The sequence below is a fragment of the Rhinopithecus roxellana genome, chromosome 4, assembly GCF_007565055.1.
Source record: "Rhinopithecus roxellana isolate Shanxi Qingling chromosome 4, ASM756505v1, whole genome shotgun sequence".
NCBI classification, from domain to species: domain Eukaryota; kingdom Metazoa; phylum Chordata; class Mammalia; order Primates; family Cercopithecidae; genus Rhinopithecus; species Rhinopithecus roxellana.
The window spans coordinates 77675875-77700592 of NC_044552.1; the positions used below are offsets into that span (position 1 = coordinate 77675875).

The 24718-nt window shown below is 41.0% G+C and overlaps 1 protein-coding gene across 2 annotated transcripts in view; it reads left to right on the forward strand.

Annotated features, from left to right (window-relative positions):
• The window catches only part of PREP (prolyl endopeptidase), a 137488-nt gene that overhangs the window by 15702 nt on the left and 97068 nt on the right, over positions 1 to 24718 (forward strand). For both annotated transcript variants that reach the window (XM_010352509.2, XM_030929189.1), the window contains exons 3-5: positions 16345 to 16478; positions 17619 to 17749; positions 20613 to 20822. In XM_010352509.2, the coding sequence (XP_010350811.1) occupies positions 16345 to 16478; positions 17619 to 17749; positions 20613 to 20822 (475 nt within the window). The remainder of the gene's footprint in view (positions 1 to 16344; positions 16479 to 17618; positions 17750 to 20612; positions 20823 to 24718) is intronic.

The window sequence follows — 24718 nt, forward strand, 5'->3', positions numbered from 1 at the left end:
GCTGTTTTCTCTGTAAGCAGTTACTCAGCTTTGGTTTCAGTCATCTGAAGTTTTTCAGTGAAAAATGCTGGCATCAGATATGGTATTTTTGGGAAAACAGCTGTTAAAAAGTGAACATCTAAAGAACTATGATAACTGATTTCTTTCAACTTCTTTTTTGTTTTGTTTTGTTTTTTGAGATGGAGGTTTGCTGTGTCACCCAGGCTGGAGTGCAGTGGCAGATCTCCACTGCAACCTCCACCCCCCGAGTTCAAGCAGTTCTTGTCTCAGCCTCCCGAATAGCATGAGTAGGTGGGACTACAGGCATCCGCCACCACGCCTGGCTAATTTTTGTATTTTTAGCGGAGATGGGGTTTCACCATGTTGGCCAAGCTGGTCTCGAACTCCTGACCTCAAGTGATCCGCCCACCTGGGCCTCCCAAAGTGTTGGGATTACAGGCATGAGCCTCTGCGCCCGGCCTTAACTTCTTTTTTCCCCCACCGTGTTTAGGTGCCTAATTCACCATCCCTTTCTGCCATGTTCAGGGGAGAAAGTGCTTAGCCATAAAAATGACCAGGGCACTTGTTAAAAATACAAATGCTCAGGCTTCAATCTGGAGCATTGGATTTCACCATAAATCTGTTCTCCAGGAGCCCCACTCCTCACCCTCAGGTAATTCTTCAGACCCAGAAAGTCTGGGAAAACTTCCCTAGGGAATACTTAGATTACTTGATTAAAGCACAATTATAGGATGGTGCAGTGGCTCACACCTGTAATCCCAGCACTCTGGGAGGCCGAGGCGGGCGGATGACGAGGTCAGGAGATCGAGACCATCCTGGCTAACACAGTGAAACCCCTTCTCTACTAAAAAATACAAAAAATTAGCCGGGCATGGTGGTGGGCACCTGTAGTCCCAGCTACTCGGGAGGCTGAGGCAGGAGAATGGCGTGAACCTGGGAGGCGGAGCTTGCAGTGAGCCGAGGTCACACCACTGCACTCCAGCCTGGACGACAGAGTGAGACTCTGTCTCAAAAAAAAAAAAAAGAATAATTATAATACCTTTCATTTTTTTAAGAGCTTCATAAGCAGCTAAGTTCTAATAGATGCCTCACTGTTGTTTATAGCATCTTTGTAAATTAGTGTTAATGGTTCCAGTTTTTCTCATTGGGGGAAATCAAGGCATGTGACAAAATTTCTGGGACTCTTCCAGATCCTCTGACCATTTGAATCAGCTCTTCGTTTAATTATATACATGACTCTCTGGAGCTCCAGTTGTACCTCCATAAAATCTCATAACTTTCTGCTTGTTCTTGTCCATGCCAGCACCTCCCTGCGTCTCGCATACATTGCCACTGAGCTAGATGTTCAGTAACTTCCTAACTTGTCTCTTTTCTTCCAGACTTTTCTTTTTTTTTTTTTTTTTTTTTATTATACTTTAAGTTCTAGGGTACATGTGCATAACGTGCAGGTTTGTTACATATGTATACTTGTGCCATGTTGGTGTGCTGCACCGTTCAACTCGTCAGCACCCATCAATTCGTCATTTATATCAGGTATAACTCCCAATGCAATTCCTCCCCCCTCCCCCCTCCCCATGATAGGCCCCGATGTGTGATGTTCCCCTTCCCGAGTCCAAGTGATCTCATTGTTCAGTTCCCACCTATGAGTGAGAATATGCGGTGTTTGGTTTTCTGTTCTTGTGATAGTTTGCTAAGAATGATGGTTTCCAGCTGCATCCATGTCCCTACAAAGGACGCAAACTCATCCTTTTTTATGGCTGCATAGTATTCCATGGTGTATATGTGCCACATTTTCTTAATCCAGTCTGTCACAGATGGACATTTGGGTTGATTCCAAGTCTTTGCTATTGTGAATAGTGCCACAATAAACATACGTGTGCATGTGTCTTTATAGCAGCATGATTTATACTCCTTTGGGTATATACCTAGTAGTGGGATGGCTGGGTCATATGGTACATCTAGTTCTAGATCCTTGAGGAATTGCCATACTGTTTTCCATAATGGTTGAACTAGTTTACAATCCCACCAACAGTGTAAAAGTGTTCCTATTTCTCCACATCCTCTCCAACACCTGTTGTTTCCTGACTTTTGAATGATTGCCATTCTAACTGGTGTGAGATGGTATCTCATTGTGGTTTTGATTTGCATTTCTCTGATGGCCAGTGATGATGAGCATTTTTTCATGTGTCTGTTGGCTGTATGAATGTCTTCTTTTGAGAAATGTCTGTTCATATCCTTTGCCCACTTTTTGATGGGGTTGTTTTTTTCTTGTAAATTTGTTTGAGTTCTTTGTAGGTTCTGGATATTAGCCCTTTGTCAGGTGAGTAGATTGCAAAAATTTTCTCCCATTCTGTAGGTTGCCTGTTCACTCTGATGGTAGTTTCTTTTGCTGTGCAGAAGCTCTTTAGTTTAATGAGATCCCATTTGTCAATTTTGGCTTTTGCTGCCGTTGCTTTTGGTGTTTTAGACATGAAGTCCTTGCCCATGCCTATGTCCTGAATGGTACTACCTAGGTTTTCTTCTAGGGTTTTTATGGTATTAGGTCTAAGATTTAAGTCTCTAATCCATCTTGAATTAATTTTCGTATAAGGAGTAAGGAAAGGATCGGGTTTCATCTTTCTACTTATGGCTAGCCAGTTTTCCCAGCACCATTTATTAAATAGGGAATCCTTTCCCCATTTCTTGTTTCTCTCAGGTTTGTCAAAGATCAGATGGCTGTAGATGTGTGGTATTATTTCTGAGGACTCTGTTCTGTTCCATTGGTCTATCTCTCTGTTTTGGTACCAGTACCATGCTGTTTTGGTTACTGTAGCCTTGTAGTATAGTTTGAAGTCAGGTAGCGTGATGCCTCCAGCTTTGTTCTTATGACTTAGGATTGTCTTGGCAATGTGGGCTCTTTTTTGGTTCCATATGAACTTTAAAGCCGTTTTTTCCAATTCTGTGAAGAAACTCATTGGTAGCTTGATGGGGATGGCATTGAATCTATAAATAACCTTGGGCAGTATGGCCATTTTCATGATATTGATTCTTCCTATCCATGAGCATGGTATGTTCTTCCATTTGTTTGTGTCCTCTTTCATTTCACTGAGCAGTGGTTTGTAGTTCTCCTTGAAGAGGTCCTTTACATCTCTTGTAAGTTGGATTCCTAGGTATTTTATTCTCTTTGAAGCAATTGTGAATGAAGTTCATTCATGATTTGGCTCTCTGTTTGTCTGTTACTGGTGTATAGGAATGCTTGTGATTTTTGCACATTAATTTTGTATCCTGAGACTTTGCTGAAGTTGCTTATCAGCTTAAGGAGATTTTGGGCTGAGACAATGGGGTTTTCTAAATATACAATCATGTCATCTGCAAACAGGGACAATTTGACTTCTTCTTTTCCTAACTGGATACCCTTTATTTCTTTCTCTTGCCTGATTGCCCTAGCCAGAACTTCCAACACTATGTTGAATAGGAGTGGTGAGAGAGGGCATCCTTGTCTTGTGCCAGTTTTCAAAGGGAATTTTTCCAGTTTTTGCCCATTCAGTATGATACTGGCTGTGGGTTTGTCATAAATATTTCTTATTGTTTTGAGGTACGTTCCATCAATACCAAATTTATTGAGCATTTTTTGCATGAAGGGCTGTTGAATTTTGTCAAAAGCCTTTTCTGCATCTATTGAGATAATCATGTGGTTCTTGTCTTTGGTTCTGTTTATATGCTGGATTACGTTTATTGATTTGCGAATGTTGAACCAGCCTTGCATCCCAGGGATGAAGCCCACTTGATCATGGTGGATAAGCTTTTTGATGTGCTGCTGAATCCGGTTTGCCAGTATTTTATTGAGGATTTTTGCATCGATGTTCATCAGGGATATTGGTCTAAAATTCTCTTTTTTTGTTGTGTCTCTGCCAGGCTTTGGTATCAGGATGATGTTGGCCTCATGAAATGAGTTAGGGAGGATTCCCTCTTTTTCTATTGATTGGAATAGTTTCAGAAGGAATGGTACCAGCTCCTCCTTGTACCTCTGGTAGAATTCAGCTGTGAATCCATCTGGTCCTGGACTTTTTTGGTTGGTAGGCTATTAATTATTGCCTCAATTTCAGAGCCTGCTATTGGTCTATTCAGGGATTCAACTTCTTCCTGGTTTAGTCTGGGAAGAGTGTAAGTGTCCAGGAAATTATCCATTTCTTCTAGATTTTCTAGTTGATTTGCGTAGAGGTGTTTATAGTGTTCTCTGATGGTAGTTTGTATTTCGGTGGGATCGGTGGTGATATCCCCTTCATCATTTTTTATTGCGTCTATTTGATTCTTCCCTCTTTTCTTCTTTATTAGTCTTGCTAACGGTCTGTCAATTTTGTTGATTTTTTCAAAAAACCAACTCCTGGATTCATTGATTTTTTTTGGAGGGTTTTTTTGTGTCTCTGTCTCCTTCAGTTCTGCTCTGATCTTAGTTGTTTCTTGCCTTCTGCTAGCTTTTGAATGTGTTTGCTCTTGCTTCTCCAGTTCTTTTAATTGTGATGTTAGAGTGTCCATTTTAGATCTTTCCAGCTTTCTCTTGTGGGCATTTAGTGCTATAAATTTCCCTCTACACACTGCTTTAAATGTGTCCCAGAGATTCTGGTATGTTGTATCATTGTTCTAATTGGTTTCAAAGAACATCTTTATTTCTGCCTTCATTTTGTTATGTACCCAGTAGTCATTCAGGAGCAGGTTGTTCAGTTTCCATGTAGTTGAGCGGTTTTGATTGAGTTTCTTAGTCCTGAGTTCTAGTTTGATTGCACTGTGGTCTGAGAGACAGTTTGTTATAATTTCTGCTCTTTTACATTTGCTAAGGAGTGCTTTACTTCCAATTATGTGGTCAATTTTGGAATAAGTGTGACGTGGTGCTGAGAAGAATGTATATTCTGTTGATTTGGGGTGGAGAGTTCTATAGATGTCTATTAGGTCTGCTTGGTGCAGACCTGAGTTCAATTCCTGGATATCCTTGTTAACTTTCTGTCTCGTTGATCTGTCTAATGTTGACAGTGGAGTGTTGAAGTCTCCCATTATTATTGTATGGGAGTCTAAGTCTCTTTGTATGTCTCTAAGGACTTGCTTTATGAATCTGGGTGCTCCTGTACTGGGTGCATATATATTTAGGATAGTTAGCTCTTCCTGTTGAATTGATCCCTTTACCATTATGTAATGGCCTTCTTTGTCTCTTTTGATCTTTGATGGTTTAAAGTCTATTTTATCAGAGACCAGTATTGCAACCCCTGCTTTTTTTTGTTCTCCATTTGCTTGGTAGATTTTCCTCCATCCCTTTATTTTGAGCCTATGTATGTCTGCACGTGAGATGGGTCTCCTGAATACAGCAGACTGATGGGTCTTGACTCTTTATCCAGTTTGCCAGTCTGTGTCTTTTAATTGGAGCATTTAGTCCATTAACATTTAAGGTTAATATTGTTATGTGTGAACTTGATCCTGCCATTATGATATTAACTGGTTATTTTGCTTGTTAGTTGATGCAGTTTCTTCCTAGCCTCGATGGTCTTTACATTTTGGCATGTTTTTGCAATGTCTGGTACTGGTTGTTCCTTTCCATGTTTAGGGCTTCCTTCAGGGTCTCTTGTAAGGCAGGCCTGGTGGTGACAAAATCTCTCAGCATTTGCTGTCTGTAAAGGATTTTATTTCTCCTTCACTTATGAAGCTTAGTTTGGCTGGATATGAAATTCTGGGTTGAAAATTCTTTTCTTTAAGAATGCTGAATATTGGCCCCCACTCTCTTCTGGCTTGTAGAGTTTCTGCCAAGAGGTCTGCTGTTAGTCTGATGGGCTTCCCTTTGTGGGTAACCCGACCTTTCTCTGGCTGCCTTTAAGATTTTTTCCTTCATTTCAACTTTGGTGAATCTGGCAATTATGTGTCTTGGAGTTGCTCTTCTCGAGGAGTATCTTTGTGGCGTTCTCTTTATTTCCTGAATTTGAATGTTGGCCTGCCCTACTAGGTTGGGGAAGTTCTCCTGGATGATATCCTGAAGAGTGTTTTCCAACTTGGTTCCATTTTCCCCTTCACTTTCAGGCACCCCAATCAGACGTAGATTTGGTCTTTTTACATAATCCCATACTTCTTGCAGGCTTTGTTCATTTCGTTTTCTTCTTTTTTCTTTTGATTTCTCTTCTTGCTTCATTTCATTCATTTGATCCTCAATCGCTGATACTCTTTCTTCCAGTTGATCCAGTCGGTTACTGAAGCTTGTGGATTTGTCACATATTTCTCGTGTCATGGTTTTCATCTCTGTCATTTAAGTTATCACCTTCTGTGCATTAATTATTCTAGCTATCAATTCTTCCACTCTTTTTTCAAGATTTTTAGTTTCTTTGCGCTGGGTATGTAATTCCTCCTTTAGCTCTGAGAAGTTTGATGGACTGAAGCCTTCTTCTCTCATTTCGTCAAAGTCATTCTCTGACCAGCTTTGATCCGTTGCTGGCAATGAGCTGCGCTCCTTTGCAGGGGGAGATGCGCTCTTATTTTTTGAATTTCCAGCTTTTCTGCCCCGCTTCTTCCCCATCTTTGTGGTTTTATCTGTCTCTGGTCTTTGATGATGGTGACGTACTGATGGGGTTTTGGTATAGGTGTTCTTCCTGTTCGATAGTTTTCCTTCTAATAGTCAGGACCCTCAGCTGTAGGTCTGTTGGAGATTGCTTGAGTTCCACTCCAGACCCTGTTTGCCTGGGTATCAGCAGCAGAGGTTGCAGAAGATAGAATATTGCTGAACAGCGAGTGTACCTGTCTGATTCTTACTTTGGAAGCTTCCTCTCAGGGGTGTACTCCACCCTGTGAGGTGTGGGGTGTCAGACTGCCCCTAGTGTGGGATGTCTCCCAGTTAGGCTACTCAGGGGTCAGGGACCCACTTGAGCAGGCAGTCTGTCCCTTCTCAGATCTCAACCTCCGTGTTGGGAGATCCACTGCTCTCTTCAACGCTGTCAGACAGAGTCATTCGCGTCTGCACAGGCCTCTGCTGCTTCCCCTTTTGTTGTTTAGCTGTGCCCTGTCCCCAGAGGTGGAGTCTACAGAGACAGGCAGGTTTCCTTGAGCTGCTGTGAGCTCCACCCAGTTCGAGCTTCCCAGCGGCTTTGTTTACCTACTTAAGCCTCAGCAATGGCGGGCGCCCCTCCCCTAGCCTCGCTCCTGCCTTGCGGTTAGATCGCGGACTGCTGTGCTAGCAGTGAGGGAGGCTCCGTGGCCGTGGGACCCTCCCGGCCAGGTGTGGGTATAATCTCCTGGTGTGCCCGTTTGCTTAAAGCGCAGTATTGGGGTGGGAATTACCCGATTTTCCAGGTGTTGTGTGTCTCAGTTCCCCTGGCTAGGAAAAGGGATTCCCTTCCCCCTTGCACTTCCCAGGTGAGGCAATGCCTTGCCCTGCTTCAGCTCTCGCTGGTCGGGCTGCAGCAGCTGACCAGCACCGATTGTCTGGCACTCCCCAGTGAGATGACCCCAGTACCTCAGTTGAAAATGCAGAAATCACCGGTCTTCTGTGTTGCTCGCGCTGAGAGTTGGAGACTGGAGCTGTTCCTATTCGGCCATCTTGACAATGTCTTCAGACTTTTCTTTTTAGTCTGCTCCCTCTAACAACTAATGAGAACCCTTAGAGATGTTGGAACCTCTGCCTGTATAGTTGTTAAGTGAGCAACTTTAGAGGTAGAAAGTCAGGATTGAATCTTAGCTCCACAATTTTATTAGACATTGGTCATGTTGGTTTTTTTTTTTCCTTTCTTTGAGATGGAGTTTCTCTCTGTCACCAGGCTGGAGTGCAGTGGTGCGATCTTGGCTCACTCTGATCTTTGACTCCCTGATTCAAGCAATTCTCCTGCCTCAGCCTCCTGAGTAGCTGGGATTACAGGCATGTGCCACCACGCTCAGCTAATTTTTGTATTTTTAGTAGAGACGGGGTTTCACCATGTTGGCCAGGCTGGTCTCGATCTCCTGATCTCGTGATCTGCCTGCCTCGGCCTCCCAAAGTGCTGGGATTACAGACGTGAGCCACCATGCCTGGTCCAACATTGGTCATGTTTTTTAGCCTCATTTTTCTGACTTGTAATTTGGATAAAACCACCTTATATAATTGTTAAAATTAAATGATAGTGTTTTTGAGCCATTTAGCAAAGTAGTAGGCACACAGTAAGTGCTTAATAAATGCTCACCATTGCACTTGTTATTGAGCAGTTTAGTATGGAAATTACGGTTTTTGATAATTTGAAAGACTTCATCCTTAGAGTTATCTGGAACAAGTTCTTTTATTGCAATTAATTCTTGGGCTCCTCCCCCCCATTTTGTTTCACAGTCATTGCTCTGTTCAGTTCTGCTTTCTTTTTGGATCAATTTTAGTCCTTTTTATTTCTTAGTAAATTATTCATTTCATTGAGATTTAAAAATTACTAGCATGAAGTTGTGTGTAATATGCTTTTAAAATGACTTTACTCTCCCAATCCGCGGTTATATTTGTTTATAATTTCTAAATTTGAGAATCTGTAGCATCATCTTTGCTTTATTAGTTTAGCCAGAACTTTGGCTAAATGTGCTTTTTTTTTCTTTTTTAAAGCATATCTAGGAAGTCTGTAAGTTTCATGCTTAAAAGTTTCTAGTTCATCAATTTCTTATTTTCTCTTGTTATTTTTAAATTTTTTATTTTAATGCTTAAAGTTCATTCTTTCTCATGAAACACCTTTATTGTAAAGAACTTGTTCAGTCATCCCCAGCCAGCCCTGGAGCAAGATTCTGGTCAGCTCTCCTCTTTCCAGCCTGCCCATGGTCATCCAGTCCCATCTCGTTCAGAAAACCAGAGGCTTCCAAGGAAAGCTGTGTTAGTCAGGACACTTGATTACTGGTACCTGAAACCCAACTTAGACCAGCTCACATAAAAAGAGGAGCTGAGTGGCTCATGTTATTGGGGTTCAGGGTATAAGTGCCTTTAGGCACAGTCCGATCCAGGAGTGCATATTGTATTTTTGGGAACCTGTCTCTAAGGTCATCTGCTTTTCTCTGATAATTTTATTTTTCCAGCAGCTGCTCCTATGTGGTAGAGAAAGATGGGTCTTGTCTCTTTGGGTTGCACACAGTCCTTGTAGCCCCAAGTGTCTTAAGTTGAGATAACTTCTGTCTTCAAATACTCATCTCTGTCCCTAAAAAAGGATTCTGATTGTTTTGCCTGGGTTTACTACTATTACTATTTTGTTGACTATTGCCTGTGGGTTAGAATTGATGGAAAGACTTTGCTTATGAAAATGAACAGGGTTTACTTATATAAAGAACATGGAAGGGAGTTAGCATAGTTAGAATACAGACAGAGGTGTCTGTCACATTTTCTATGACAGATGGAGGTACAAGCGACCAGTACCGAGAATCCTCACTGAGAATGCTCAGTTGCAGATGATACGATCTGATGGAGAAAGAGGGTAAACCTCAAACTTTCTGAAGGTATAACTCTCACCGTTCCAGCCAGATGTTCCTCATCAGTCACAGTGTGATCACTGCCCTTCAGTACCTGGCGTAACCAAGCATGAGCACTCAGTCTCCTAAGCCTGCTTCCTGCATGCTCCTGAGTTCAGTAGTGTAGGACTGGAAGAGGCTGGCTCCCTGATGTGTGAGTCATGCCAGAAAGCCCTGAGATCAGCCACAGCCTCACCTGCTTGAGGTCCTGCCCAGCCCTGGTCTGGGGTAGGGACATTCTGATTGGCCAGCAGTGGTCACACCCTTTCCCCCCAACTATCAGTGGGACTTCATACAGCATCGGAAAGAAACAGATGTCAACTCCAACAGTGTTTGCCACATCCTATGAGCCTTAACGCGTGATAGTCTTGTTTTTCTTAATTTTTTGTATTTTCTAAGTAATCTTGTTATAGTTTGGATTTCCTCATTGATACAGACTTATTCAGGAGAGGGAGGATATGTGTGTTTAGTGTCCTCATGATCAGATACTTAGTTAGGTTTGGATTTGAGGTGCAAATCACCTCTTCAGGTTTTTTTGTCAGGAGAGTATACACCAAAGAACAGAGCCTAAAGTGGTTAAAATTTCAGTTTTGAGTGGGCTCCCTGGTCATGACGAGTATTGAGAACAAGGCTTGAATGTCAGGTCAGAGTGATGGTTTCTGCTTCTTCCCCAGTTGACAGTGACTGGCCCCAGTGAGGGAACGAGTTGATTTACCCACACGGGGACAAGCAGAGAGGTGGAAAGAGGCCTAACTGGGCTTCTAGAAGGCCCTGCCTAGCCTGCTGGTCATGTGCAGCTAGAAGCTTACTATGAGCCCTTTTTACCCAAGAGTAGGTGGTCCCAGGGAGAAGAGATGGGCCCACTCTGGGTTTTTTATGTTAAAGTTGAGCCCAAAGGATTTTGGACTCTCACTAACTGAATGAGAATATTTCTCCAGCTTGAGAATGAGCAGGTGGGTGCTTGTGGGCCAGGAAAAGAAAGCAGTTCACGGGATGAGGTTAATGGCATTGTGGTCAAAACTGTGACCTGAACAAGCTTTTCTTTCTGGGGCTTAAGTTTCCCCCTTTGTTGTCTGATGGGCTGCTAATTTTTGTAAACATTCAGTAAGTCCTGGAAAATTACGAGCACTCATTTTTTTTTTTTTTTTTTTTTTTTAGTGGTAGACATTCCTTGGCATAGATATTAGCCTTGGAAAGTACATTATTCTAATCTTTTATGGTTTCCATTTCTGGACATGTTTCCTGAAAAGCAGCTGCATCTAATTCTCTTTTGGTTATGACCTACCTTGACTGTCCTGCCCTCCTGGCCCTAAGTCCTACAGCCTCAGGGTGAGCTCTACCGCCTCTAGGCTGCTTTCTGATGGGGCTGTCCCTGTACTTGGAGAGTCATTTCCAAATTCCAAATTCTGCTAAAGTGAGAGGGGATCCAAGTGTCCTGCCCCCACTTTTCTCTTAAGCTGGAATTACGGTTTTTGCCACTTTCTCCAGAAGCCCCTGATAATTGCTTAACCAAGTCCTACATTTGTTATGTGTAGCAGATACTCCTCAAAGCTTGTGGGATGTAGATAGCACCATTCCTAGTTTTCATTGGTATTTCAGAAGAGGGGAGGTTGATACCTGGGCCTGAGCCAGTCTCTACCTGGAAGTCCCTGGTCATCTTGCCTGCCTGCCGACGGCACTTGCCCCAGCCCACCCTGCCCTGTCCTGGAAGTAGCTTCCTCTTTATTTGTTCTCCTCTAGCGCATATCTTTGTCTTTCATTCATCTTGTTAATCACTGTGGTGCACATTGTAGTGTTTTGTATAAATATTTATTTAGTAACTCTAGGCATAATTTTTATTCATTTATGTAAGAATTGTAAAAAGATGAGTATTTTTTAAGTGAACAGTGTTTTTAATTTACACTTCCATTTAGAAAGGGAAAAGTTAGAATTATATATTCAGATATGGAGCAATCAGTAAATGAGCCTATATCTGTATTTCGTAAGTCAGTTTTTTAAACTGACAAGTGAAAATTATATATATTTAGGTGTGCAGCATGTTATTTTGATATATATAGAAATTATGAAATGGCTAAATCAAGCTATTTACCATATGCATTACCTCACGTCCTTTTTTTTTTTGTGGTGAGAACACTTAAAATCCCTCTTAGCAATTTTCAGGTAGTTACCATGTTGTACAGTAGATCTCTTGAACTTACTTCTCCTGTCTAACTGAAACTCTGTGTCCTTTACCAACATCTCCCCCAACCCCCGCCTCTGGTAAATACCATTTTACTGCTTCTGTGAGTTTGACTCTTTTAAATAAAATATATAAGTGAGAGCATGAGGTATTCATCTTTCTGTGCCTGGCTTATTTTGTAGGACTGCAGTATTTTGTGTATTAAAATAGAGTACATGAGGGCAGTTTGAAGAAATTCTTCTGAAGACATTAGGAGCAAAGGAATCTCGGCTCCCACATTAAGCCACCCTTTGCCAGATAGCTTTTCTTTTTCTTTTTTTAATTGCAGTAAGAACACTTCACATGACGGCTACCCTTGTAACAGAGTTTTCTGTGCACAATATAGTATTGCTAACTATAGGTACAGTGTTGTACAGCAGATCTCTGGAACTTAATGATCTTGCATAACTGAAGCTTTGCTTTGCTTTTAAGCTTTCTAATAGTCAAGGCAAATGAGATATAAGTAAGATTTCTTAGTTTTGAGCAGCTACTGTTTCCTAGGAAAATGTGTTCAGATTCATCTGTGGATTTAAAATCTAAACTGTTACCTCTCTTTAGCAGCTCAGCTGCATGCATTGGGGCTTTCATATTTCAGTTATTTTAATACGTACTAGAGTGAGAGTGCGGGTACTGAAACTCCTTGAACAACAAGGAATTTGAGTTTTCCTCACCCTGCTTCCTTATCACCATGGAACTCTTCCATTTTTTTTTTTTTTTTTAATTTTTATTCTTTTTCTCCCTTTTTCCCAATTTTTTTTCTAATTTTTAGATCAACCAAGATGGCATACCTGTTAAATACATAAATGACCAAGAAGGTATTTTCCTGGTTAAAATATCAGAAATATTATTGGCATTTATGAAACCCTAAATTTAACAAAGCTTCTTCACAGAAATTTTCTACCACCTTCATGAAAATGATTTGCCTGAGTTATAAAGATGTGTTATGAAAGAACTTGAGACTTGTAGGAATTCGGACACTCTTTGGTTTTAACTCTAGATATTTGACTTAGAAGAGTGCAGTCTTTAAGTAATGGTCTATTTAAAGTAATTAGCTAACATTTGTGGGTAGGAGGTGACAGAATTGGATGTTACTAATCCTAGAATTATTTGGTAGCATTTTTACGCCTGGCATAACAGTTTTATGAAAATTTTATATGTGAAAAGCCAGTGTGTCTGCTTCAGGGTGAGATGAATTCTGTTGCAGTAGTTGTAATTATACTATGAGACATGTAAAAGAAGCAAAGCAAAATAGAGAAACAGCTGGAGAACACAATTCTGCTTTTCCAAGAAAAATGAACTGAGCAATCTGTTGAGCAGCCTCTGACTCTTGGACTCACTGTGGGCCTACGTGCAGCCTGATGCAAATCAGAAGGATCAGGGAAGTGATATCTTCAGGGTGCTCTCCTTAGAGAATCCCTCAGTGGAAGGGCAGGGGCCAACCAAGACCCTCAGCATGTTGGGATCTCAGAGTGGAATTCTTCTTAGGGCTCTGACTAGATCGTTCTGGTGAGGCCCTCTGAGAAATAGCCACCAAAACTGCAAACTAACATGTGCTGTGCCTGTTTTTTCTGTCTCCACTCCCATTATAATGGTTGTTCCCACCCCTTTTAGAGACCAACTGTTCCTCTCGGCCTTGTCTCTCACCCAAACCACTGTCCCAGCCTCCTAACTGGCCTGCCTCTATCTCCACTTTTGCTCCCCTATAGTCTGTTCTCCGTCCAAAGCACAGTAATCTTTCAAAAAATGTAAATCTCTTTACCCAATCATGGCTTATTTGCACTTCGATGAGAGATTGAAACGTCCTGTCTGCCCACCAGGTGCCGCCTGCTGTAGCTCATTTTGGTCCTCTGGCCTCAGCTCATTCCTAGCCTCATTCACGTCTTTACTCTTCTTCACACCTGCCAAGCTATTCCCTCTGTGGGAGCCAGGACTCCCACACCTGCTGTTTCCTCTGCCCGAAACATTCTGCCCCACCTTGCGTCATTGTTCCCTCTCAGACCTCAATTTGAAACCTCCTCAGAAGGCCTTTTGTGACCACCCTGCTTAATTAATTAGGTGCCTTCTTTCCCAGTGATTTTCAAGATCTGCAAGGAATGGCTGGTTTGTAAATTTCCAAACCATTTGCGGATTGAGGTTTTTCCAAAATATAATGAAGATGCTATAGTAATGTCAAATTGCCATGAAGGTTTTCAGCACTCACTCTTGTTTTCCATACTCTTCTCATTTTGGGCTGGTAGCAAACAGTTCAGGCCAATACTGATCTGTAGTTGACACTTTGGGTAGCAAACAGCATTGCTCTGCTGATTACCCTGTGTACATGTCCTTAGAACCAACCGTTCTGCAACCCTCTAGCTTTTTGTGGGTGTGTCCCCGGTAGAATGAGATCCGTGATGACAGGAATTTTAGCTTGGACTTGTCACTCATCCATCCACAATGCCACGATCAGTGTAAACACACACAAGATTTGTGTTTAGTCCATGTGGATGCTCCAGCTCCCTGATGTTCCTACCCAGCACAGCCCAGTTCACGCAGAAGAAAATCATGGAAGGCCCAGGTTGCGTCTCCCTTCTTTCCTGGGTGGATCTGCTTCATCTCCACCTCCTTTTTCAGTCTCTGAGTAATTTTGCTAACTCACTGCATGACCTTAACCAGGGGACTTTAATACCACTTGCCTCCTTCTCCATATCTGTGAAGTAGGCATGGTGTTTTCTTCCACTGTAAAATGAAGTAGTGCTTTTGGACACACTTTGTGATCTGCAAAATGCTCCCCTGAGTGGTTTCTCAGATAGGCATTGATTTTATAACTAAAAAACAAAATCCAATTTCCTCCTTGATGTTTTTAATGAGGGAAAGTGCAGTCAGCAAACTTCCTGTAAAGGGCCACATAGTAAATATTTTAAATGTTGCAAGCCACTTAAGTCTGTTGGTTTTTCCCCCCAGCTCTTTAAAAATATAGAAACCATTCTGATCTCCAGAGCTGCAGGAAAGCGGATCAGGGCAAAGATTGCCAATCCCTAGTGATAGTCGGAATTGTATTTCTGTGGGACTCAGTAAATTTTATTTTCTGTTTATATGAAATCAGAAATGTGACCTGTAACAGTTTTTTCTTGAACTGGCTCTCTTGCAAAAATGTTAATTACTGTATTCATACTTTACACCCCTTGTCTCTTGTTTTTAAATGCATCATAATCAATGGTTTTTGGAACAGTTTGTCTCACCACAAAATCATTGTTCTCCAGAGCGGGATTGGTGGTTTTTGTAGGGGAACCCAAAGCATTGTTGCACATTTGAAGACCATTTGGAGCTTGGATGGGCCCTTAGAACTTGACGATATATCCAAAAGTGGACTCTGATAATATTGCATTTTTGCCTGCCATTCAAAATATATTATGGTCTTAATTTCCTTCAGTTTTTCTCTGATGATTTACTTATTTATAGACATCTGATGAAATCTTCTATTGAATTTAAAGCTGATACAATGTTCTTGTTTCATTTCTTGCTAATAGTCAGATGTGAATTACTACTGGCCAAGTTTTTATATAGTATTGTCAACTTTTTAACTGGTTAGTTACAAACAGGCTGTGCTTGGATACAAGTCATCTTTTGTAAAAGCCCCTTTTCCTGCCTTCACTGCCTGTATTTCCTGACGGCCGTCTCTTGCCTTTCTTATAAACCATGTTGCCGATACTCTTCTGCAATGCCACTTGTTTCTGGTGTTTTTTGTTTGTGTGTGTGTGTTTTAAGACAGAATCTCCCTGTGTTACCCAGGCTGGAGTGCAGTGGCACGATCTTGGCTCACTGCAGCCTCCACCTCCCAGATTCAAGCAATTTTTGTGCCTCAGCCACCTGAGTAGCTGGAATTACAGGTATCCACCACCACGCCCAACAAATTTTTTATTTTTACTAGAGACGGGGTTTGGCCATGCTGGTCAGGGTGGTCTCGATCTTCTGACCTCAAGTGATTCACCCGCCTCAACCTTCCAAAGTGCTGGGATTACAGGCATGAGCCATTGCTCCCGGCCTCCAATATTTTTTCAATGTTCTTTGGTTGCAAATTTTAGCACAGTTCTCTGATTGAAATTAACATGGTAGTCTGTCTTAGCAAGTCAAAACCAAAATTGATAAAATAGCACCTGGGTATCCCTAACTTTTTCTTTTTAACTCTAGCTTGTCTTGGGATGGCCAGCTGCTGAATGAGAAGCCCGGAACCATGGCACTATGTAAATGCAGATTATTGGTGGTGTGTGATCTGAGCTACAGTATAGTGTGTTAGGAGTGTGGATCTGGGAGCCAACTCTGCCATCTGCCACTTCCTAGCTGTATGATGTCGGGCAACTTTTTAACCACTCCAAACCTCAGTTTCCCCATCTGTAAAGTTGGCCTAATAAAAGGACCTTCTCCATAGGATTATTGTGAGTTCTAAATAAGATAATACTTGCCCTGTAAGCATTAGCTGAATTAGTGCCATGTAAGCCCTGGTTGTTACTATGTATTAATCAGCCACTTGGCAGGAGCTGGGCAGGTATGAAGAAGAGTAAGGAGGTGAGAGAGGCTGGTAATGAGAGAAGAGGCACTGGCTGAGAGACAGAGTGTGCTTTTTCTGATACATGTTAGTGGATAACATTTCACATGGAAAATTTTATATTTGACTTGCTTTGTCCATTTTAATTTCTCCACAGGCCTTTGTGGAGGCCCAGAATAAGATTACTGTGCCATTTCTTGAGCAGTGTCCCATCAGAGGTTTATACAAAGAGAGAATGACTGAACTATATGATTATCCCAAGTATAGTTGCCACTTCAAGAAAGGAAAACGGTGAGATTGCTTTTACTGAATTTCCTTTTTATTTTCAAAGTAAATGCTTGCTTAAATTGTAAAATACAAATTCCAGATAACTTGTCCTTGTATAAGATTAATTCATTATAAGGAATTAATTTCTGTGTCTGAATATGAGAATAATATTTTTGATTTATTACATATTGTCCGAATTCTTAAAATAATGGTTAAGAAATTTAGTAGAGATAGGTCATATAAAGAAATCTAGATTATAGGAAATTGTTGTTGTCTTATGGGTAGTAATTGGTGAGACAGGATGATTCATAGACAGCAGTGGAAGTTTGTTTGCCTCCAAATTTAATTATCTTTGATGTATACTACTTGGAAACATTTAATTCTGTGTATTTCTTCCATCAAAGAATGGTGAAATGGGTGAATTCACTTATCTTGTTCCTGTCCCGTTAACACCCACTTACACACGTTTTCTTGATCTTTTATTAAATCTGTTTGGAGCCACTAATCACACATTTACTTTAGACTTTCTTCAGCCTTCTGCCATTCTTACACAGAGATCAGCAAAGTAGAGTCTGCCTACCAAACCCTGCCCACCTACCTATTTTCATAAATAAGGTCTGATTGGGACACAGCCATGCTTATCGGTTTACGTATTGTCCATGGCTGCTTTTGTGCTGCAGCTACAGGCTTGAGTATTATAGTGACAGACTGTATGGCTCACAGAGCCTGAAGTATTTGCAGTCTTGCCCTTTACAGAGAAAGTTTGCTGACCTTCCACCCTAGCAGCCTCACTAAGGAAAAGAACCAGAATTTGATTTTAGAAAAGTCTGTTTTCTTCTTCATTTAAAAGAAAAAGTTACTGCTTTATTTGAATATCAGTTTTTATTTTAACACATAAAATGGTCTTTATTTGTCTCTACTTAGCTAATGTGCAGAATTACATACAGTACATGATTTGAATATGGAAAGCAGTTCTGTTAATAAGCTCTAGGTGGAGAGAAATGATGGGCCCTTTCACTGTGTCCCCACGTCCCTGTGATGGCCAGGTTACAGTTATACCTTTGTAGGGTTTTGGTTTTGTTTTGGTTTTTGCTTGTGTGTGTTTGGTTTTACTCCACAAATAGAAAACTCCACAGCTAAATAAAGATCATCTCTGTTCTCCAGGTATTTTTATTTTTACAATACAGGTTTGCAGAACCAGCGAGTATTATATGTACAGGATTCCTTAGAGGGTGAAGCCAGAGTGTTCTTGGACCCCAACATACTGTCTGATGATGGCACAGTGGCACTCCGAGGTAAGTGCTATACAGAGAGGCCCGTGGAACATACAAGACCCTCACTTGGAGCTCTGAAGTTAGTGCAGTTGCTTTACCTCTGAAATACCAGGCAGGGTGTGGACCATATTGTAGAACAGATGCACATACAATATCAGGAAAGCTAATTTTTGCACAGTATATTTAGAATACATGAATAGTCACATTCCTCTTTTCCACTCTGATGGCATGAAGCAGAACTGGAGAATAATTCACACTGGACCCAAATTAGCTTCTAAGGCTTCTGGAATCTTGAAGTATCATCATCATTTCCTGTAACATCCCTGAGACATACCTGTGATTAGAAAAAAAAAGTCATCTTTCATAAGAAATTTAAGCTGTACAAAGAATGCTCCAACTATGAATATTAAACAGGAAAGAATGTTTATCAGATCAATTTCCCTCTTGGGAAGGAAGTGATGAGAGTCTTAAAAATCTAGTTAATTGTCAGCATGTCAGAATTACAAGTAAAAACACACAAATCTTGTAGAAATTGAACAGCTGGGTGTCCTGTTCCCTGAAGATGCAGGTTTAAAGACTAAGTTTGTCCACAGTTGCTGTATATCTCCTACTTAACTCTGCCCCTAAGGTAACCTCCTCCACAGGCCATAGAGAAGATTATCCCAGGTTTGTGCAGTAAGCAGAGTTCTAGAGTAAGGAACTAAGTTATTCTCCAGTTCTGTGCTTTAATAATTGTAAACTCTACAATGATAATGTCCTAGATGATGTTGGCTCAGCCTTTCCCCTTTAGTATCTTCTGGTTTTGTAGGAAAAAACCATATGATTAGTTGTGGCCCTCTAGAATTGAGAAATTGAGACATTGAAGTCCTCTGTAATCAATAAGATGGGAGCTATAGAGTCCCGTTCCATCAGACCTGTGCGAAGACCCTTTTATACGAACACTTCTAACCATGATCCAGTCATTCAGTGGTCCACCCTCCCCTCCCTCTGAATAGGCTGTGTATATAAACAATGATCCTTTATCGAACCAATACTGAAAATAAGACGTCAGCCAGCTCAGATTCTTCCATGAATCTGACCGTGTAGTTTTCAGTGAATTTAATACACAGGTTCTGTTGAAGTAACATATCCCATATAGGAATTCATTTAGTTTCCACAAGGATCTATCTTGCAACCCATCAGAGGGACAGGGTCTTAACTCCCACCCCGATAATGCATTCTTCCAGCGACTTCTTTATGGAATGTCTGCCATGGACAAAGCCTTGATGGGTGAGAAGATAAATTAGGCATGAGACCTGCCTCAAACAGTCATTGAGTTTTCTAAGAGCAGTATTATAGGGAAGTTATTACAAAAGGAGTAAACATTCAGATTCTTTTTATAGTATATGATTTTTAAACATACATTTCTTTTTTTTTTTTTTTTTTTGAGATGGAGTCTTGCTCTGTCGCCCAGGCTGGAGTGCAGTGACTGGATCTCAGCTCACTGCAAGCTCCGCCTCCCTGGTTTATGCCATTCTCCTGCCTCAGCCTCCTGAGTAGCTGGGACTACAGGCGCCCGCCGCCTCGCCTGGCTAGTGTTTTGTATTTTTTAGTAGAGACGGGCTTTCACCGTGTTAGCCAGGATGGTCTCGATCTCCTGACCTCGTGATCCGCCTGTCTTGGCCTCCCAAAGTGCTGGGATTACAGGCTTGAGCCACCGCGCCTGGCCTAAACATGTATTTCAAATCAAAATGTTTAATTTCAATTTTTCTGATAATTTTCTGATATATATATATATACACACAAACACACACACACACACACATATATACAATTCAAACACTCCAGTGCTATGTAGAATAAAAGGTGAATGTGTTTCTTCTTCCTATCACCTTCTAGACTCTTTTCTGCATTTACATACATATGAGCCTAGATACTTTATAGGACTTACAATGGTTAGTGAGTAGGTTCTGTGAAATTTTAAACTAATTCCTCATTAATTAAAATTCCATGTAAAAGAATAGGAAACCTCTAATAATAGTTGAGCTTCTTAAAATTTTCCGTCCCAAATAACATTTAGCAAACAGCCTAAGAGGAAATCTCTGGTGTCAGATTCTTCAATAGGAGGTGTTGTTTCAGATGCTTTACATACTTCATAATTGAAACAGCTAATATGAAACACAAGTATTTGCCAGGAAACATTCCATAGTGATTAGAACATTCCACCAGGGCCCTAAAGGATTGTACATGGTACGACCGTCTATAGACATGTTGCTTTCTCTTTCACAATTTCTTGTGGAATGTGCACGCTGGGCACCTTCACTGCAAACCCTCAGGCTTTATTTACCTGGGCCTGTGATGGTCAGACAGTGTAGACATTAATCCTTGTGCACAGGTAATGCTCCGAAAATGAGGCTGTAACAAGGGATTTTAGATAGTTTGGAATCAATCCCCCAAATTACCTAATGGCTCCAATTTAGTTCTATTATATGTTATGTGTCATAATTCAGTCATTACTCTAAAAGCAGTTTCCTTTTTCTCCTTATTCCCTTTAGAGTATAAATAAAATATGACAGAAGTCTCAGATGAGCTCTGCTTTTAACTGAACTGCCTATTGCATTATAAAAATTTCAAAATGAAAGCATTTTAGTAGGCATATAATCTAATATTTCATTTTATAGACAAATTAAGACCTGGAGAGGTTAGGAAGTTTGTCTAAGGTTATAAGGGTAATTCTTGTAAAACTTGGGCTGAGTCCCCAGGATTCCTCACTACCAGATTCCTATCCCTTTTATTGCCACATTCTACTTCCGTGTTATGGAGGAGAGCTTTGTCAGATGGCATAGAGGGCAGTGGAGTTGTGTTCCTGTGGTTGTCGTTGGATGATTTCTCCTGTGTCCCATAGGTTATGCGTTCAGCGAAGATGGTGAATATTTTGCCTATGGTCTGAGTGCCAGTGGCTCAGACTGGGTGACAATCAAGTTCATGAAAGTTGATGGTGCCAAAGAGCTTCCAGATGTGCTTGAAAGAGTCAAGTTCAGCTGTATGGCCTGGACCCATGATGGGAAGGGAATGTTCTACAACTCCTACCCCCAACAGGATGGAAAAAGTGATGGTGAGCGAAGACTTCAGATGAAGCACATTTTTCACAAAATGAAGTGTGACTTGAAGTGACTGAAGAGACGCTAAACCCTACATAGAAGTTGTGTGGTCCAGAACCATGTTTCCTCAAAGGGTGTTGTATCAGTTGGCTTTGCAGTGTAATAGACCACACCAAAATATAGTGGCTTAGAATAGTAACCAATTATTTTTGCTATGAGCCTGTGGGTTGGCCGGGTAGTTCTGGGCTTGGCTGAGTTCTAACATGTATCTGTGGTCAGCTGCAGGTCAGTTGGTTCATCTTGGCTTGGCTCTTTTACATATCTGGGGCCTCAGCTGGGACGACTAGCAGACTAGCCTGGGCTTGCTCACGTGGCACCTCAGTAGAATTACAAGATGGGGAGCTGAACGACACAGACTTCTTAATGCCTAGGCTTGCTCCTGGCACGTCACCTTTGCTACATTCTGTTGGCTAAAGCAAGCCAGAAGGCCGTCACCTTTTCAATGGTGGAGAAATAGATACAGGGAACTGTGGAAAATTGGGATCATTATTACAATCAATCAGTCCCTTATAGATGTGTTATATCTCCTAAGGGGATTATGGAGAAGATGAATTTTTAAACTGAACCAAACTATTTGATGATGTTGAATGATTATAAAATTTTACTACTGTTGTAATTGCATATTCTTCTCTGATCAGAAGTTATAGGTCACCTGTTGGTTGGCATTTATCTTCATGCTCTTCTCCTTGTTACTTCCTGGACACACCTTTATTGTTCTCCTCTTTAATTGCACAAAGATCCTGTTGTGTTCAAAGATCCTCCTTCTTTACTCCTTCACTTCTAATTTTCCCAGACAGGAAGGGCTATCTATGTACCTTGTACCCTGCTGGTACAATGTGTCATTTTCTTCCTTTTGCTACCCCACATTTCAATGTGGTATGTAGCATTTTCTTGTTATGTTAGTTGGTCTTTACAGGTGAGTTTTACAATCCCTGTGTTAGAGATTAGGAGCTTGGGCGCGAAGGCTCAGTAATTTTCTTGAGGGCTGGGGTCTGGCAAGAAGCACAGCTACTCCAGTGCTTTCTGCTGTACATATTGTCCCCTTATCATGACTTGCTGTATCTTTGTCATCTTTAAATATCCTTGCTTTCTTTTCTGTTTTTTTCCCCCACAGTTGAATTGGGAATAAGGCTATAGTGCTTTTCATCTGTTGGCTATGTTTAGCTTTTTCTGCTTTTTGATTAGGCTACATCAAGACCTTTTTTATAAATTCACCAACGAATTACAAGAGGAGCTAAAAGTAGGCTTTTTATTCAAATATGTTGGCTAAAGAAAGACATCTGTGCTCTGGAAACGAAATTAGCTGCCTGTGTTAAGAGTGCCCCAGAGTTAGAAAATGTTAGTTATTTCCATGTTCTGGGAGACAAAAAAGTATAACTGGCCAATTCATGTTAGAGAACATTATTACATTAACTTGTAAAAACCAAAAGTCATCATTTACCATCAGCTTTCAGTGGCACAAAATAATAATAATTAGTAATTGTGATAGCTAAAAGAGAGCCAGCATCTTCTTCCAGCTGTAATTTTGCTTCCCTCTTGTTAGGATCTCAGTAGCCTCTCAGACTGTGATGGGACCCTTAGAAATGAAGCTAAGCAGTTCTTACTATGTGCTTCTTACCAGTGTCCCTGAAAGCTCAATGACAATTGCTTAAGTGCCATAAAGCTTGTTTTACATTATGGTATTATCTTACCTTTTTCCCTCCCTTGCCCTGAAAGCTTGGTACATCATCATCATCATGAAAAAAAGAAGTTCAGCCTCAAAGAAGTCTCCAAAATCAGCAAATATGAGTTAATTACTTTCAGTTCGATATTCAACCCATACCTAACCTTTTTTTTTTTTTTTTTTTTTGAGATGGAGTCTTGCTCTGTCACCCAGGCTGGAGTGCAGTGGCGTGATCTCAGCTCACTGCAACCTCTACCTCCCAGGTTCAAGCGATTCTCCTGCCTCAGCCTCCTGAGTAACTGGGACTAGTTAGTGCCACGCCCAGCTAATTTTTTTTTGTATTTTTGGTAGAGACGGGGTTTCGCCATGTTAGCCATGTTGGTCTTGAACTTCTGACCTTGTGGTCCTCCCGCCTTGGCCTCCCAAAGTGCTGGGCTTACAGGCGTGAGCCACTGTGCCTGGCCGATACTTAACTTTTTAAAAAGTAAAGTTTAGTTTGTAGAACAGTTTTAAAAGCAAAATTAAGAAGAAAATACAGAGACTTCTCATGTACCTCCTGCCCCCACATATTCATAACCTCTCTTATTGTGAACATCCCCACCAGAGTGGTACATTTGTGTTTCATTGGCAAATCTACATTGACACATCATTATCACCCAAGTTCATAGTTTACTTTAGGGTTTGATTTTGGTGTTGTACATTTTGTAGGTTTGAACAAATGTATAGCGACACGTATCCAGTGTTGTAGTATCATACAGAGTAGTTTCACTTGTCCTAAAAATCCTTTGTGTTCCAACGATTCATTCCTTTCTCACCCCAATCTTTGGCAGTCACTGATCTTTTTACTGTCTTTATAGTTTTGTCTTTTCCAGAACATACTGTAGTTGGAATTAGACAGTATGTAGCCTTTTCAGAAAGACTTTTTTCACTTACTAATAATACATTTAGGTTCCCTACATGCCTTTTCACGGCTTGATGGCTCCTTTCTTTTTAGTGTTGAATAATCATTGTTTGAATGTGCCACAGTGTATCCATTCACCTACAGAAAGAATGCTCAATTGCTTCCAAGTTTTGGCACTTATGAATAAAACTTCTATCTGTATGCAGGTCTTTGTTTGGACACAAGTTTTCAACTCCTTTGGCAAAGGAGCATGATTGTGGGATCATGTTGTTAAGAGTCTGTTCAGTTTTGTAAGAATCCTCCAAAACTCTTCCAGAGTGGCTAGACCATTTTGCATTCCCGCCAGCAATGAATGAGAGTTCCTCTTGTTCCACACCCTGGACAGTGTTTGGTGCTACCGGGGTTCTGAATTCTGGTCATTCTTACAGGTGTGTAGTTATATCTGATTTTTTTTTTTTTTTTTTTTTTTTTTTTTTTGGAGATGGAGTCTCACTCTGTCACCCAAGCTGGAGTGCAGTGGTGTGATCTTGGCTCATGGCAACCTCTGTCTTCTGGGTTCAAGCAATTCTCCTATCTCAGACTCCCAAATAGCTGGGACTACAGGTGCATGCTACCACACCTGGCTAATGTTTTTATTTTTTAGTAGAGACGGGATTTCACATGTTGGTCAGGCTGATCTCGAACTCCTGACCTCAGGTGATCCACCTGCCTTGGCCTCCCAAAGTGCTGGGATTACAAGTGTGAGCCACCATGGCTGGCCATATCTGATTGTTTTAATTTGCATTTCCCTAATGATATATAATGTGGAGCATCTTTCTATATGATTATTTGCCATCTGTGTATCTTTGGTCAGATGTTTGTCAAGGCCTTTGGCCTGGTTTTTAATCGGATTTTTGTTTTCTTATTGCTGAGTTCTTTGTAATATTTAGGAATTTTATAGTTTTATGTTTTACTTTCAGGTCTGTGATCCATTTTGAGTTAATTTCTGTGAAGGGTGTAAGATCTTGTCTGGATTCATATTTTTGCCTGTGGATGTCTGATTGTCCCAGCACCGTTTTTTAAAAAGGCTACTGGGCTCTCTCTTCTGTTCCATTGATCTATTTGTCTGTTGTTTTGCTAATACCACATTATCTTGATCACTGTAGCTTTATAATAAATCTTGAAGCTAGGTGCCAGTCCTCAAACTTTCTTCTCCTTCTGTATTGTGTTGGCTAGTCAGTATATTTTGCCTTTGCATATAAACTTTAGAATCAGTTTGTCAATCCACAAAATACATTTCTGGGATT